The following is a 17993-nucleotide window of genomic DNA, read 5'->3' on the forward strand; positions in this document are numbered from 1 at the left end:
TCCTTGCAGCTGTAAACTGAACGCACCGTGCAAAAAAAAAAAGAAAAAAAAAAAAAAAAGAAAGAAATAAAAAGGGCACATCATCATTTTGGAAAATGTGGAAACTTACCAAATTTGTTGCATCTCGATGTAGCTGGACAGCCGGCGTTGTTTCTGTAGCTCACCTGTAATCCTCCAGGAAGACATTCAGACGTATACAAACAGACACACACCTTTGCAGCAGTAATACCATGCTTTATTAGATGGCCTCCTCTGCTGCCATCCTGTCTCCCCCCTCAGATTAATATCCTCTGGGCTTCTCACCAGCTGTTTCCGTCCCCTAAAACCTCTCATCTTTCTCCGGCCAGCCTTCCGCTTCACATACCAGGCTTCGCAAACTGGCCGACAACACAGCAACAATCCTCCTGTCAATACAGAGCCTTGCAAAAGGATTTTAATTTTTCACCTTTTGTTGCATTACAACCACAAAATTCAGTGCATTTATCATTGAATGTGATAGACAAACAAAATTACTGAATAAAATTCTGAAAATATGTGGCATGCAATTATACTCATCTCCACTGAGGCAATATTTTGTTGAAAATCCTAGACTTCAATTATTGCTACAAGTCTTTAAGGTGTCTCTACCAAAATTACATTTTTAGAGACTGACATTTATCTGAGGGAGATTTGATTCACAGCGTCTGATTGTCCTGCTGTAGGAGTCGCAAACCTTTGCAGCTGTAAAATCCTGCAGTCCAGGTAAACCAAATTTTTAGAGCCACAAAAGCAATCTGTCTCTTTGTAAAGCAAGAAGATTGATTTTAAATATAAGCAACAGTTTTGTTTTTATGTTTAATACATTTTTACTTTCCTCTAAATGTCAGTAAAGCATATAGTTTTCAACCTATCGACTTCATCTGACTTGCTTTAGCAATCTATAAAAGGAGTATTAAAAACATTTTGTCATTTTTTGTGGCAATGTTATGGATATGTTGTATGAAAACCTAATAAAACTGGTAAAACTAGGATATTTTTGATTGTCTTTACATTTGAAAATATTGCTCAATCACAGTAGGAGGTGTAAAAAGCCACAGGTTGCAGACATCTGTGCTAGAAGGTCAGTTTCCACCTGAGCATTCAATCTTTTTCTTCAGATTTTCCCATCAGCAGTGACGAGCTTTCTTATCCCATCTGATGAAAAGCAATCTCACAGCGTGATACTGTCACCACCATGTTTTTCTGCAAAAGAGGTGTGTTCATGGAGATGTGTAGTGTTCGTTTTAAAGGTCGACTAAAACTTTGAATTTAGTCCCATTTAATCAGAGCACCTTCTACATTTTTTATCTGTCCTGAATGCCTATGGCAGATTATTAATGGACTCCTTCTGACTTGCTTTCAACATCTGCTTTCTTTTTTTATGGTACATGGTGTGTGTAAGAAGGTTCCCTGTTGACAGATGTATATAATGTATTTTTATGGATTAACTGCACAATCTCCACGTTTCACTAAAGGAACTGTGTGTTCAGGGTGATGCGTGTTGCCGTCTGTAAAGTCCTGAGATCTTTGCAGTGATCATGATTCATAAGACTCTGGTTTAATTTTATGGTTTTGACTTTGAGTTTTGTGTAATTTCAGGTTGATTTTTTATTTTAGTAAATTCTTGTCACTTCTCATGTTCTGTTCAGAAATTCATAGTTGTTTAACTCTTTCCAGAATTGCCTTATATTCAGTTAATTTTTCTCTTTGTTTCTTTGTCATATTTACTTCATTATTTCTATAACTTCCCTATATTCAATCTGTTGTTTGCAGTCCTGCTTTTCTCTTTAGCCCTGGTCAAATCCACCTGTAATATTATAATCCAAATTTAGTCTCAGTTTTCCTATAAAGACACCTCTTAAGATAATCAGAGCTTTAAAAGCAGATTTTTTCCCCTCAAATTTGTCTTTGTTTTTGCCCCCCCCCCCCCACTTAAAAGTTTCAGATCATAAAACAACATTAATATCAGAAGAAACTGCATAAGTATTAATTGCAGTCTTCAAATACTGATTTCATTTAAAAAAAAAAGTTATTTTGAGAATTTAAAGTGAGACCAAAATGCCGACTGGGGTCAGCATGGCAGAGGGTTTGATAAAAAGAGAATTGACCACCAGGAGACCAGAACATGGAGGACAGTCACCAGCAATGAACAAAGAAACCCATTGAGCTAATATACTGAGGTAAGAGTGGGGAATGGCATTGTATTTAGGTGAGGCTAATCAGGGGAATGTGGAACAGCAAAGCAGGGAGGCTGAGGGAAGATTAATAATTCAGACAGATGAAACTAAGTTAGTCACATAGGAACTACAAGCCAAGGGGGAAAGACTAAATGTAATAAAGAAGAATAATTCAAAATGCACTAAGAAGAGATTATAGCAATAAACTAACAACCTTAAAATGAATGAAGTGATATGGGAAAACAGTGTGGACGGTAATGAATGAGTGAATATAGCAAGACCAATTCAACAACAAAAAAACGACAAAGAAATGGTCAACAAACCAACACAAAAGAAAACCAAAACACAAAAACATTTTGATCAGAAGTAAAAGAAACAGCAGAAACCATTCTGATGCTCTGTGTGAATGTACAGTTATTGGTTCCTTATTAAATCATGAATTATGGCTTCGTTTCATGGGCAAAATAAAATTAAACAAAATCATAATAAAATGTTTGTCAACATGAAGTAGGCTAAAAGATCTTCAAAAGCAACACATCATGTCCTGATCTAAGGAAATTGAAGAACGGAGGAGAAACAAAGTCACTGACATTTATCAGTCTGGAAAAGGTTAAAAGGTCATTCATGAGGCTTTGGAAGTCAAGTGAACCACAGTGAGGGTTCACAAACTGAGAAAACAGGGAACAGTTTTCTATCATTGAATGGCCATGGAATGCATCACCGACTCATTTAGAAGATCTCACAGCAGCATATGAAGCATTGCAGGCCACCGTTACCTCAGCTAAGGTCTGTGTTCATTATTGATTAAGAAGAACAAGACTGGGACACAACGGTATCCATGGGGGAGTTTTAAAAGTGTGCTGGCCAAATATAAAAAACATTCTGTGAAACTTTCTGGAAATTATGCATCCCATTACATCTGGCACAAAACTAACAAAGCATATATAAGAGAAACAGCATGACTGCTTTGGTGCTGCAGGTCTGGGCAAGTTGGTGTAATCAATGGAACTATAAATTCTTTCATGAAACCATCTATCCTTTCCATTCAGCTTTGCCGTTTTACCCAGCATCACGCTGTAATATCACATTAAATCCCATGATAATACGTTGAAGTTGGTGATTACAAAGCGGCAAAATGTAAAAAAGTTAAAAAAGTATAAAAGATTTTCCAAATGTGCGTTCACAAAATGTATATAGGTGCCAACCATGGTGCTGATAAAGTGAGGCTTGATTGGATTTATCTTTAAAGACTCATCAAGACAGTTAACTTATTCTCCATAAGGACGAAAAACAAAGCTAATTTAATAACTTGTTGTCACTAACAGAGTAACATCCAATTTCCTTCTTAGCTGTACTTGACTAATTACCTGTTGTTCATCACACTTTAAGTCAAAATAGCAGCTTGTTACTTGTGTAGTTTGATATATAAATGCATTTACAAGCCTCGCTCATCTGTTAGTTTCACTATGTTCGTGCTGGCTTACACGCATGTTTCTGCGTGTGTGTGTGTATGCGCATGTTGTTTACGTGTACAATCCTTTCCTTGGGTGTGTCTGCTTTTGGCTCAGGTGGGTGTTTACTTCTCATGGTGTTTTGTGTGAAGGCAGACAGGATGTGCGATGCTTGTCAGCAGCTCCGGGAGATGAAAGGCCGGAGGAGGGAGTGGAAGCTGCCTGCTGCCGTTCAGGTAACAGGATGTCTTCTCACAGATTTCTCAACTTTTCAGGCCCATCGCCCTCAGCGCTCCCCAAAGGCTGTGTGGAGACATCAGTCAGGAGCGTGCTGCTTTGCCAAATAACTCATCACCTCCTCCCAATTTGGCATAAGTGGGATTCAAGGGGGTCCAGGTGTTTCTTCTTGACAGATGAGCTTGGGTTGAGGGTTTGACGTAGACAAACTGCCACTCACGGGCAAGTGAACTGATAAAACGTTCATTCGTCATGATTGCACCATCAAAACACGCAACCTGAGTACCTTTTAAAAATGGAATCTGCTCGTATGCGTATTGACCATTGGTGCTCATTGACTTATAAACAATTGGGTCAAAGAAAGGATTACGCATGTCAGTCAGTGCAGCTGAGCTGGTTTGCATGACTAAAGAAAACATTTCTAGGATTCTTTTTGACAAAGCTTTTGTAAAAGGCTTGATGCCATTTCTGTTGGCTTTCGGTTGATCTTTTTATTCCAAAGAAAGGATTGCAGGACCTGTTCAATCAGAAATTATAGTTAGCCAGCTAAGTTGTTTGTCTTGTAAAGCCAAAGTGAAGGAAACTCTGTTGTTGAGGTGAGCCTTTTGTGTTTAGGTTCTGCTACTGGTTGCACACATTATGTACTGTGTTCCCAAACAGTGGGAACACAGTACATAATGTATTTAGATCTACCATCCCAAAGCACATGATTTGGCTCTGTAAGTCAGGGCATCTAGAAGTACTTTAAGTAGCATTGTGCCTATGTCAGGGGTCTTGAAATCCAGTCCTCAAGAGTTGGTGTTCTACAATTTTAGATGTGTCTTTGTCTCAACAAACCTTAGTTAAATCATGAGGACAGCAGGACTCTGGAGAACTTGATCACAAGTCACTTGCATCAAATTCCGTCATTTGACACATGTGTATTGGACCAGGATCACATCTAGAAGCTGCAGCACCCCAGCCCTTGAGAACTGGAGTCGAAGACTCCTGGCCTAATATTCCAGCTATGTGCATTTTCTTTCAAATATTTTATATATGCTCCACAAAGTTATTTTCAAATAAGCAGATTTTATGAGAAGGTTATATTGAGAAGGTACATTCCATGAATAATAAAAAAAAAAATCTGCAAATAGTTGTGTCCACAGCTATTAAACTGTGAAGGGTTCACTGTATCACTATATATGGACACTGAGTTTGGCCTCAACAGACCCCCCATGAAGCAACATTTTATTATTGTGTGATAGAAGAGTGTCAATTTCTATTGACTGGATCTACAAATAAGCAATACAGACCACCTTAAAAATAGTGCAATGCAGGAGAAGCTTCACAAAGCCAAACTTTAACTATTTATACAGCAAAAGATAAGAATGTTTTAAACCTTGATACTACATTTTTAAAAAAATCTCTTGTAGGCTGGGATCCACTCTCTGCAAACATTACAGAAGCATTTACTATGAAAATAACCAATGTAAAACACAAGGGTTTTACAATCAATCAGTGGTTTCCAAAGTGTAGCTAGACAGTGCTAGGGACTGAATGTGTCTCCAAAGTCTGAGACAGGGAGTGCCAGCAACATAATTCAATGAAACACCACTGAGAGGAGACACACCCACTCAATAAACTACTGACACCACACACAAACTTTAATTACACTGATTAGCCAACAGGGGATTCAGGGACCGGTAAAAACCAGTGCTGTGCAGGAGCAGTGTCATTGAGCCAAAGACTGTGACCTATTTATACAGCAAAGATAAACATATATTTAACTTGTTACACTCAGTATTATTCCACTTAGTACTCAGGTGTAGTACAACTTTTATTTCATATAATCTAGTGATGCAAATGTGCACTGTATTTTCCTTTATTACTATTACATGGGATTTCATAAAGATATCCTAGTGCACAACTCTTTACTACATGGAGTGTTAATTATATTTCTTTTGATTGATTAATTTATATCGAAATCTGCTTGTGTTATTGTGTGGGAACAAAAAAGGGCTTTCTAACATTTTAAAGGTCAAGTGCATTGGATGCAGTGACATCTAGTGGTTAAAACTGAAAACAACTCACTACCTTTCCACCTAAGCCACACACACTTGTTGGAAAAAATTTTAGGAACGTTAACCATCACTGGAGTTACGTGACTAGCTGACAGCTTTGTTAACCATTGCCAACAATAATAGAAAAACACTTCCAGGGATCTTTCTTTTTTTTTTTTTTTCAAAAAGCAGGTTTATTGCAAAGATAATGTCCTTAGTAAAATAAAATCTGTCATCACATTGCAGCTAATGAACACAAAAACCTACTAACCCTGCATATCAATAGTATACAAGTCACCTTCACAATAATTGTTTTAACTTTAAAAAAAAAAATCCTGTTTGGGAAAATAGAGACTTTTGATTGTCATGAGCTTCATTTGCTTTTTCTTTCATTTGAATATCTCTCAGTTTCCACTTGATTATTCCTTTTCATAGATTATGCAGCTTTGTGAAAACTTGTAGGGATTCTCATAATGTTTGCATTTAATAAGAGAGAAATTTAAAATAACAAAAGTGAACCTAACCAGAAACAAGAATGACTAAAATGACAAAACAATAAAACTCAGAAACAGGAGTGACAGAAAAACGGAATAAGTAAAACACAGGAAGCGCAAAACCAAAATAAAACAGAAACAAAGTTCTGTGAAGAAAATCAGTAACTACAACCATAAATATAAAACACTAACCAACATATTAAAAACCTAAAGAACCCTAAACAGATACAAAACGAACACACAGAGCTCTAGAATATGACATCCCAGAGCAAGATGCTGCCACCACCATGCTTTTTGTTAGGGATGTAATGTTCAGATACATATGAAGTATTAGTTTTGGGAATTGTTGTGGATGTGGAAGACTCAAACATACTCAGGACATTGGTAGGTTAATAATTTATTAACGATTAGGAAAATCAAAAGAATAAAAAACATTAAAGTTCAGAAAAGGAAACAAAAAACACAGAAATATTAGGTTGTGAACAGACGGGAAAATATTTATGATGTTGTGTATGAGTAATTCAAACTCAAGCCTGTCTCACAACAACCAAAGGAACTTTAGTTGAATCAATATTATTCCTGCTCAGTCTCTTATAGACCTCCAAACACGTATACAGTACCATTTTGGGCATTTGTAACTCTTAACTATCAACACAGGTTTTTCTCATATGCACATTTTCTATAGGATTATAAGACAATGCCATTTTGCAGCTGTAACAGATGGACTCATACCCAACAAAAATTACTAAAAATTAAAACAAAAAGAGAAGTCAGGAAAGAAGTGGCAAATAAACTGGAGCTAAATTGAACACCCTTCAGAGATTATAAAATAAAATAAAAAAAGGTCTCACTAAAAGTAACTAAAAGGTTACTTTTAGTTCTCTTGACGCCACACAGCATGACTCTGCCACTACCATGTTCCACATTGGCTGATTGCAAACAAAACGTCTAATTGCTTTTTCCCCCCCCGACATTGTCTTTCCTCTTGCCGCAATTCAATAACGGTTGAAATTTTAAGCAAGGCTTAACAACAGCAGCCGTATCACCAGATGCACACATGTCTTTACTTTTCAAAGATTTGCACATTTTGGTGTAAACTTGCAGGGATTCCCGCGATTACAAATGCGACGTCAGCTGTGAGTTTGCAGCCAGTAAGAGACAGACCCGTGATAATAAAAAAAAAGAAAGAAAGAAAAGGAAAAAAAGCTGCATCATCACTGTGAACCGGACTCTGACAGACGATGAGCTGTTTGTGGCCAGACGAGACGAGACCTTTAAGTACAGACCTTTGGATTTCTCGGTCACGTGACTCGGTTTCTACAACCTGCCCGTCTTCTCCCCGCTGACCGTCCGCTCCCACCACCGAAAAATTAAAACACAGGTAAATTTATTCCTGCAACTGCACTCTTAGTTGTAGCCTGGTGTTTAGACGCCGTGATCCGTCCAAATCCAGCCCCACTCCCTCTGATTTTTAACTCCCCCTCTTATTTCCTGGAAATAAGCAGAGCCGAAGCGACAGCTCGCGCGGTGGCAGCGCAGGGCCTTATCTCTGGTAATAAGCACCGCTGTTCGCAAACGCTGAGCTGTGTTAAACACGCCGCTCCTGCCCCTCGGCACACTTTTTCTTTTGCTCCCCCACGCGTTATTTCCGGATCGAAAGCGATTCGCGATGGCAAATGCGTGCGAGAAGCGGCAATAAAGCAACATGGGGCTCGGATTTGAGGAGATTACGGCCAATGAAGTGCTCTGCACAAGACGGCCACCTAATCCGTGCGTGATGTTCAGTGCACCGGCTGGAGCGGACTTTCTTCTGCGAGTAGCAGGACGGGTGGGGAACGGAGAGGTCCCTTCCTCTTGACGCCTCACATTGCACTTTTTGGTTAAAAGGCGGAGGCTCGCTCATTCGTGCTGGATGTCAAACACTCTCGTCAGACTCCCGGGGTTGTTTACACTAGAAAGTGCTTATTTGGCATGTTTTAAGCTGCAGCTCCTCCTCACTGTTTCTTTTGCTTATTTTGTTTGTTTGTTGTTGTTGCAGGATGGCACAGGCTCCCATGTCATGTGACTGTTTTGTTTCGTTACCCCCCGGTTCTCGCGATGACCACGTGATTTTTGGGAAGAACTCAGACCGTCCCCGAGATGAGGTGCAGGAGGTGGTCTACCACCCTGCAGCGTCTCATCCTCCAGGATCCACGCTGGAGGTAAATCTGGCCACTACTGCTGCAACCAAAGCGCCCCCTTTCCCTCTTTAACCCATGAGTGTGGGTTGGCAGAGTGGGATCAGAAGGTCGTCATGGTTCATTTAAAACCACTACAATAAATATACAGAGGACTGATTTGGATTTACAGGGAGCCAGGCTTGTATTTCAATGAAGTTGTCTTGAACAATAGTTGCACTGGATCATGGCCGCTCTTGTGGCTTAATGTTTTACAAAAGTATCCACACTCCCAAGTATTCACACATACTGCCACAACCGCAAACCTTAATGTGTTTTACTGAGATTTTGTATGGCAAGCACTCTCAAAGTATTGCATAACCATGAACTGGTAGGAAAAGGAAACATGGTTTTCACATTTTTTATGTTTAAAAATTGGAACGTTTACAGGACATTTCAGCTCTGCCACGTAAATGTCTTACCGCCTTTTGCTGCGAGCTGTTGGTGCCGTTAAATGCTGGTAATATTGTTGTCAAAGCAAGAAGTAATCAAGAAAATCCATTCACAATTCTTGACATGCCATAAAGAAAACACAGTACTTTTACAGAGACCACAGCCATCCTCCCATCCCCCCCGATCATATTTGCGTGCTGTTAGAGCTCATCTCCAGCGAAAAACCTCATACTGTGAAGTGCGTGTCTGAACAGCAACAGCAGAAAAAGTCCCAAACAAACTGAACATACTTCATATTTATGACCATCTACAGTGTTCATAGGTGAAAGCAGTTTAAGTCAATACAAGCGTCATTCCCTCTTGTCAGTGTGTTTGAGATATCAGTATGCATAGTTTGGTAATTCAGTCATTTTAAAGCCTCATCAATGCTCATGTCCCACCATCCTCCTGATGTGGTGACGTCAGCCTTCTGGTGGAGTAATTTCAAAACTGAAGTGGCATTTAAACAAAAGTGTCCTTTAATTTCAAACACAATGAATACCTTTCAGGAAATACATTGATGTACATAAGTTAGAACACCCTGTGAAATATTCATTCATTTAAAAAAAAGTTCAAATCTTCATTCATAGAATTGTTTATCATCGGAATGCAGACCAATTACAAATAATACCTGAATTAATCTAGTTTTGAAATAAAAACCTTATTTAACATCAATCTAGATCACCTTAGCTCCAAATTAGCTTTGTGTTAGTGCTTCCTGTAGCCATGACTTACTCTTCTATAACATTGTTCTGAGGAACATTTTCCCCACTCAGTTTTGCTGCGAGATTTTTAGGGGTTTCCTACATATAAGACGTGTTTAAAGCTACCCGTTCCATCTCAATGAGATCAAGATCTGGGTTATAACTCTACCCAGGACTTTACATCTTTCATTTCTCAGTTAGTCCTTGCTGGAAATGCTGGTATGTTTCACCTCATTTGTGATGCTACTACTTGAAATTCTTTACAGATGGTACCACTCTTTCCTGAAATACCTTTTGATACAGAGGAGAGAAACACTTTTCCTTCATATCTTTCAGTCTTTAGGATCATAGTCTAATAGTTATTGTGTTGATTTGGTGACATCCTATGACTTTTGTAATTGACTTTGGGAGGCTGATTGTGACTTTGGGCGGATTAGGTTCATCACAACTAATTCTCGAGAACTGCAGGTTTCAGTTTTGTTCATGTGTGTGAGGAGAACTAAATCCCTAATAGTCACATGAACACGATATAACCTTTGTCCCACTACAGTTCACCAACATATTTTTTCGTCTGCAAAGGGAGAGGAATTGCCATCTTTGCGCTCTGGATAAAATACAGTATCGTACCATATAGCATCCAGTACTTTTAACTCCATTGAGTTGATTTAGAAGTATTTTGGCTTCTACCTCAACTGTGCAATGTTGTTTAACTTTTTTATAATCAAAGGTCTTATTGTTTTCTCCCATTAATAATTTTTTTTCTGCAGTGCACGTACATCCAGATTCCTCAAGTGGAGAGGACCTATGCCGTCGTCCTCAGTAAACCAGCCTGGCTGTGGGGCGCCGAAATGGGAGCTAATGACCAAGGAGTGTGCATTGGGAATGAGGCAGTCTGGACCCGAGAGGCTGTGGTCCCTGGAGAAGCTTTGCTGGGCATGGTCCTTGTCCGGTGAGCTGCTGAAGCATTTTCAAATTACTCTGATTCATTTTGATAAAACATAAAAAGTTACCAATCTTTTATTGTTGTTATTAAATACTGCTTTGATATTGTACACTTGGAGGAAGTAATCCTATTTGTAGAGCTGTGTAGATTGTGCAATTTAAACTAAGTCGAAGTGTGGCTCATATCGATTCATATCGTATGCAAGGAGTATTTTCCTTACATAGGAAAATACTCCTTTAGCTTTCAAAGCTGCCTCAAACCAAGAAGAACCACAATCCAAACACACTTTACATAAGCATAGCCCCCAAACCGCATTTCAGTGATCAGCTTGGGTTTGATCTTTAGGCTCGGGCTGGAACGTGGTGACAGTGCCTGGGCAGCACTGACAGCCATCACTGGCCTCTTGGAGCAGCATGGCCAGGGCGGGCAGTGCAAGGAGGAACCAGAACCCTTTAGCTACCACAACACCTTCCTCCTGGTGGACCGCAGTGAAGCCTGGGTACTCGAAACCGCTGGGAGACTCTGGGTGGCACAGAAAGTCTCAGGTCAGTTTTTAGAGGGAACATATTAGTTTTATAGCCATTTTTTAAAAATAGTATTGTAATTTCACTTCCATCAACCAAATGTAAAGCTTAAGCCTGCAATGAGTATTTAGGGTGAACAAACTAAACTAACTACAGAAAGACTTGTCAGTTTGACAGAGGTGGTTGATAATCTTCTAAAAAAGATGTGCAAAAACGACAGTGTGTTTGGACCTTTACTAGACTTATCACTACTTGGGTTTGCTTTGTGTTGCACTAAAGCCTGGATATGACCTTCTAAATGTTACATCATCATTTTTCAGAAACTTTGAGCTGGGATCTCGGCTGCCTTGCTCTTGCTTGTTCCCGTTCTTTTTAATTATTATTCAGTTTGCAATGAGCAACAAGTCTGAACACAATTGGAAAGGATAAGTTTTAAAATTGATGATGTATGCCATTTTGCATGCTCACTCACTTTTTGGGCAAATTCTGCTTAAAGGATGAATCTTTGAGGTTGTTGCATGGATTACACATCCTGTCAGGCCAGGGAATATGTTTGGACTTTCTCAGTAATTAGTGAAGCTACTGTTTTGAAGGAAGAAATATTTTGGATTCTATTTAAGCCTGTTAATAAAACAACAGCATTTGGGTTGTCTTTTCAGAGGGCGTAAAGAACATTTCCAATCAATTAACCATCCACACCGAGATCTCAGCAGAGCATCCAGAGCTACGAAGCGTGGCCAAGAACCAGGGGTGGTGGGATGGCCAGGGAGAGTTCAACTTCTCTCAGGTGTTTAGTCCTGAAAACCCTCCAGCCAGGATGGAGCTGGCCAAGAAGCGCTACAAGGGAGGCACAGAACTGCTTCAACAGCACGATGGTAGATTTCCCACAATACGATTTTGATGATTTTCATTCATTATTCTGTAAGTTATGGTGTTTGTTAAAGCAAATCTGTGCAATGAAACCCAATAAAGATGCTGATCACTTTGTGTTGTTCAGGCTCAGTGACAGCGGAGGTCATGATGACCATTCTGAGGGATAAACCCAGTGGCATCTGCATGGACTCTGGAGGATTTTGCACCACAGGGAGCATGGTGTCTGTCCTGCCCAGAGACACTAGCCTTCCCTGCATTCACTTCTTCACTGCCACCCCAGACCCATCCAGGTTTGTCTCAATAGACAGCAAGAAGCAGTTAGGCTATGTAGGGATGACATGTAAAAGTCTACAGCAAACCCTTTGCACATTTAATTTTGAAATGCAGACTCTTTGGAATCTGTCTAGAAAATGCCAAGCTTTGGGTTTGATTTTAAAATGACTCTACAGGCTGCTCCACATCAGTGTACTCCCTTGTCTTATGAATCTATCAATCTCTGTTTTCCCTCACCAACACCCCACACCTCCTCAGGTCTATATTCAAGCCTTTTATATTCTCTGACTGTCTGACCCCGGTCCTGAGGGTGGTCTCTCCGCAGTTCGGACCAAGCGACCCCGTCAGGAAGCAGCCGCGCTTTCAGAGCCGGGTGGATCGCAGACACGATCTCTACAAGGCCCACCAGGTGGCGCTCAACACCATGGAGACCAAACCGGTGGGGAATGACTTATGATATTATTAACCTCTTTGACAGAGACCATCTGTGTTGGAAGGCAACAACATCCCTGAGTTACACGGAAATCAGATCTTGTCATTTCAGCTGCTCCAACACAACATAGCAAACATCTTAGCAAAGAAACTACTTTAAATTTGATCTTCAGTTGTATGTTTAAGTGGCGTATTGGCCACTCTAGGCACAGTCTTGAATAAATAAAGCCCAAGTTTGACAATGACTGCTGGATGACATTTAAAATCGCTTTGTTTACTGAATGGTCGCTTATGGGTCTTGGTGGGTTCACCAGTTTGCAAATTTGTAGCTCCACCTCATATCTATAAATTGCTAGTTGGCCTCAATGTTTGCAAACTAGTTAGTAATTTCAGAAAAGCTCAAATCTCTCATACTGAATTTTGAGTTATACTTTGAGATTATATATAATGTCTATTTTCATTTATTATGGTTCTGGTTCCTGTTTAACCAGTTTAATCTAAGAAAGACAAATTAAGAAACTTGATGTGCTACTAGTGGATAATGTTTACAGGAGTCGCACATCCAAAATTTCCTCACAGTAGACAAGAAGCAGATGAGCTAAAATAACTTTATAAAGTAACTAAAAGTATCACTTGTCTAAGAGGGCCATGAAGAATGTCTCCAAAGAACAGGTTTTTTTTGCTGTAGTTTTTTTTTATTTTTTTTAGCTAATGTGCTGTCTGAGATTCAGTGTGTAATTTAGAAGGTAAACAGGTCACAGACAGTCCAGAGCCCTGTTTGGACTGACATTAGTCACCATAACGAGAATCTAAAATAACCCATGCAGTGTTTATTTCATTCAGAATTATCTCATATCTTCATTTTAATTTAAAAATGATTAAAAGTTCAGGGACCTTGGTTTGGAAAGATGACCAAGGCAGTATTTGTGTGTATAATACATTACAATTAAAAAAAAGTTGTTTATTTTAAAGGTATCAAATTACCATAACTTATAACATCACATAATTCAACACTAATGAAATGCAAGTATGACCTGTGCATTTCTGCCAGTACAAACTGAAAATCTTTCCTCTTTCATTTTTACTAAATCAGTCTTGTTTCAGATGGCATAGCTAATTTTAATATAAAGAATAGAAAACTCGAGTGCAGAGCAGTTTCTAATGATATTTTCATTTATTAAGAGAAGAACCCATCTGAGTCTGTTACATCGTTGTCAGGGAGTTCTGTCTTGCACTACCTTGGAGAATTGTAATTTATTCAAGTTGTTAGGTTTTCATGCATAAATGCATCATCATGTTGTCTGGACATCATCTTGAGTACAAGCTGTTAATTTGAGCAGATCTAACAAAGTCTGTTCTAAAATTCAGATCCATGGTGTTTGTTTAAGCTACAACTGAAATGGCTCATTGGGAAATAACTTAAAGTTTACCGTATAAACCTGGTATTTGACAAAGGAAGCCAGGGAGAAAATATACTCTCAGAAGACAGCAATTAATGTAAAGCACGTGCGGTAATTAGAAATTTAAACCAGGTGTGTGGGGAGCAAAAAACAAAACAGGCTTAAGTTAAAAAGGAAATGAGACTGTAAGATAACCACCAACTACAAATAGAAATATTTAAACAGCAGATGTTCTTCCATGGGGACTCCAGGGATAAAAGTTTATTTTGCTGTTTTTTTTTTACAGTGACATAAGAGGTATAAGAACATCTACTCATCCAAAAATATTTTTCCTACTATTATATCACAGTTTTATTAACACTTTTGGAGGCATCAATCTCAGCCTTTTCCTTTTCACAAAGCAGTGCATTGTTTTTTTACAGCACATCAGTTGTTGAGAGGAAACAGAGATTGTTCAACAACAGTTGTGTTTCTGCTGTTATTAATATTTCCACAGCTGTGGATGTCTAGCTGAGTTAGACTCAGGAAGTTTGGTTTTTCTTGATAAAACCACACTGCTAAAAAAAAAAAAATGGCAACAATATGAAAAATATTTCGAAAAACAACAATTACAGATATCTAAATGTCAAGTTTTTAAAGAATATTTTCTAAAGATCTCCAACAAATGTGTCAGACTTGGACAACAAAAGTACAAATCTCTCTGAATTCACTTCGTTTTAACATACAGGAGCTTTACTGTGTTTTGCAGATGAGTCAGATTGCCGCTGATCTGTAAGCTTAAACAAATGATTTGTGAGTGCCATCTGACCCAGATGTTGTTGACACTCAGACGTCTGTGTGTCTGCCACAGGATGAAGGTTTAGCCGTCTACGACATCCTGAGGGATCTGGAGTCGCAGTGTCTGAGTGAGATCTCAGCCATGCTCAGCGGAGAGATACCAGGAGATGAACTGGGGGACCTGTTCTTTGATTGTGTGGACACAGAGATTAAGTTCTACCAGTGAGAAGGTGGGAGGCATCAAGAGCTCTTTTAAGTGTTGAATCTTGTGCACGAATGACTAATTTGGTTTGGTATTCACAAAGTTAAACATTCAAGGTAATATTTTTGTTGCACGGTAAAGAATATTCAAATCTCTGACAATAAATTTCCTTGCGTAGGTTTACTAATTATTAGTAATTATTTTCCAAAGGAAGGAGGAGCTAATCTGGGCATGGCTGTTGTCTTTTATGCTTTAGCAGCTTACCTGCTTTAACACATAAACAAAAGCCGCTGGTTAGATCAGGTAAGAATGGCTTGGGATCTCTGACGACATCTTTAGGGATGGTTGGTTGGTGTGGTGTTCTTTTTGTGGCGGTTTGGTCTATGTCTGAACATGATGGGTTCTCAGCCTGTGCCTAAGCTGAGCTATGGTGGGAATCCCTAATATTGCTCACAAGAGAAAATGGTACCGTGCTCTCCCTCCCTTGGTCATTCTGGGATCCTGTAGGGTGGTGAGGGGGTTGCTGGTGGCTTGTGCAGGAGCCTGGCTGCCAGTGGAGTGGGGATCCAGTCTTGTTCACTGTGGGACATGGAAGTGATGCTGAGGCAGGGGTTCAGTACATTCCTTGTCTATCTGTGCCTCTTTGGTCTGTGGGATGATTCTCCTGTGTGTCACTGACAACCTGCCTTTGTGATGGCTGTATGACTGCTCTTAGTTGGTGTCTTTTTGCAATTTGCCCTTTTCTGGTCTTTACCTCTGAGTGTTGCAAGCTTTCCACCCTTTGCACCATTCTAGCAACTTTTCACCTTTGGGAGATTTTCATACACACAACTGCTCAACACAGACACGCAGCTACACACCTACTCGTACACAAATAATCCAAATGATTGAAGGTCATACAATCACAGGCTCTTGTTCCATCAAAGTGGCTTGTCTACTTTGATGCAATTGAATTAAATCAATCTTGCAATTAGAATACAATATTGAGATATACGTTTTGCAGCATAAAATTACCTTGGTGCATTTAGGCAACAATCCCCACACCAGACTGTAGAGATGTTTCCACTAGTGTGACTTGTGAATTTTATTTGTGTATCAAAATTATTTTCATTCTTTGTTCTTCGTAGAATGTCACCTTTGACTTTTTGTTTCTCATAGCCATATTCTCTTCTCCCCCTTATTAACACAATCTAAAATGGGATCCAAATGGACATGTATGTGTGTAATAAACTCTGCCATAACCATTTGTATATCAATATCAGCAAATGCCAGATTGTTAGCAAGTTTTCTTCAGTGCAGAACTTTTGTCAACTTTCTACTTCTGACCACTAGGGTGTGTTCATGGTTTTGTCCTTTGTTACAGCTCCCTCAAGTGGACACCCTCCAGCACTCATGGCGTGGCAGGATATGGCCCTGGGACTATTAAAAAGAAAAATCTCTTGTGTTTCTTTCTTCGTCTGGTTGGCCACCTCCTCACTTTTGCAACCTGCATTTCTGACCCCCTTCCATCATTAGCACAGACTGAATGTCTGAGCTGCACATGCAATTGGAGCACATTTATCATCTGTATCACCCGGGGAGCAATGACTGCACCTCATTAGGGAACCTGAGTGAAGTTGGCCCCCCCAGCTTCTTCAAATTAGACAAAATTGGTGTCAATCAACTCGGCTACGTTTGTGCTGGTTTGTGCAGCAAAAATTTTCGTTTGTGCTGCTTCGGTTTTGAAGATATTAAGGAAAGGGTAAAGGTCAAAAGGTCAACCAGCCCCCCCACCTTCTTCAAATCAGACGAAATGGGTGTCAATCAACTCGGCTACATTTGTGCTGGTTTGTGCAGCAAAGATTTTCATTTGTGCAGCTATCATTTTAAAGATATTAAGAGGGCTGGTTGACCTTTGATGACCTCTAAAATATTTCTTAATATCTTTAAAACGATAGCAGCACAAACGAAAATCTTTGCTGCACAAACCAGCACAAACGTAGCCGAGTTGATTGACACCCATTTCGTCTGATTTGAAGAAGGTGGGGGGCTGGTTGACCTTTGATGACCTCTAAAAACATTTCTTTATATCTTTCAAATGATAGCGGCACAAACGAAAATTTTTGCTGCACAAACCAGCACAAACGTAGCCGAGTTGATTGACACCAATTTTGTCTAATTTGAAGAAGGTGGGGGGGCCAACTTCACTCAGGTCATTAGTGAGTATACTGATGTAGACTACATGGGCGCTCATGTAGAGCTGTGTGATTGTTACACAAATACTCTGAGTAGGCATTTGTTTAAACGTTTGTTTGCTGCTGCAGATGAATGAGTGGCCATCTGGTTTGAAGGCTGCCCATAGGGAGACCTGTAATAAAGGAAGTGCATAGCCTGTCCAAAGTGTGTTGTATAGTTTGCTTCTGTTTTTCTGTTTTGGTTCACACCTAAGCTAATGATGGGTAGGTAATGTGTTGATCAGTCTCCCAGAATGTTTGCTTAAATAAGCAAATATGATAGAATAGATATTCTTTTCCGAGCACAGATTTATGGCAGTTGCATTCTATACTGATTGCAAATGCACTCGGTATAGAACTATTTTAGTAGAGATGGTACCGGTAATAAACTTCACATCGATCTGGTACCTTAAAATATATACGAGAAGTTGATTTTTCAAAATGCGACTCCCAGCAAATGCACCCTAACGAGTGCTGAACAATGGTACTTCTTGAAACAAAAAGTTAAATATCATCTAACTAATGGAAATTGTTTTGAAGAACATAAAAGGACAAGTCATGAATTAAAAATAAGGATTTACCACTGTA

General features: G+C 39.4%; 1 protein-coding gene across 5 annotated transcripts; it reads left to right on the plus strand.

Moving 5' to 3' along the window:
- The first annotated feature begins 7607 nt into the window (after nt 1–7607).
- On the plus strand, nt 7608–16640 carry scrn2 (secernin 2). 5 transcript variants are annotated; one of them, XM_028018181.1, is made up of 8 exons: nt 7608–7797; nt 8455–8617; nt 10536–10717; nt 11057–11256; nt 11895–12110; nt 12233–12398; nt 12640–12820; nt 15064–15216. In XM_028018181.1, exons 2-8 carry the CDS (start codon nt 8456–8458, stop codon nt 15214–15216), a joined length of 1260 nt encoding a protein of 419 aa, XP_027873982.1. In that variant the 5' UTR covers nt 7608–7797; nt 8455. The 5 variants fall into 5 exon arrangements, with proteins under 5 accessions (XP_027873982.1, XP_027873985.1, XP_027873984.1 ...); XM_028018184.1 differs by lacking the exon at nt 7608–7797 and adding an exon at nt 7842–7968; XM_028018183.1 differs by lacking the exon at nt 7608–7797 and adding an exon at nt 7989–8244.
- The last annotated feature ends 1353 nt before the right edge of the window (nt 16641–17993 follow it).

The sequence above is a fragment of the Xiphophorus couchianus genome, chromosome 5 (genome assembly GCF_001444195.1).
Source record: "Xiphophorus couchianus chromosome 5, X_couchianus-1.0, whole genome shotgun sequence".
NCBI lineage: Eukaryota > Metazoa > Chordata > Actinopteri > Cyprinodontiformes > Poeciliidae > Xiphophorus > Xiphophorus couchianus.

What these genes read in the sequence shown, in the direction of transcription:
- scrn2 (XM_028018181.1), top strand. Translation starts at nt 8,456, where the DNA reads ATGGCACAGGCTCCCATGTCATGTGACTGTTTTGTTTCGTTACCCCCC. An exon ending in CTCCAGGATCCACGCTGGAG is followed by an intron (nt 8,618 to 10,535) that starts GTAAATCTGGCC and finishes TTTTTTCTGCAG; the next exon opens with TGCACGTACATCCAGATTCC. An exon ending in GCCACCCCAGACCCATCCAG is followed by an intron (nt 12,399 to 12,639) that starts GTTTGTCTCAAT and finishes ACACCTCCTCAG; the next exon opens with GTCTATATTCAAGCCTTTTA.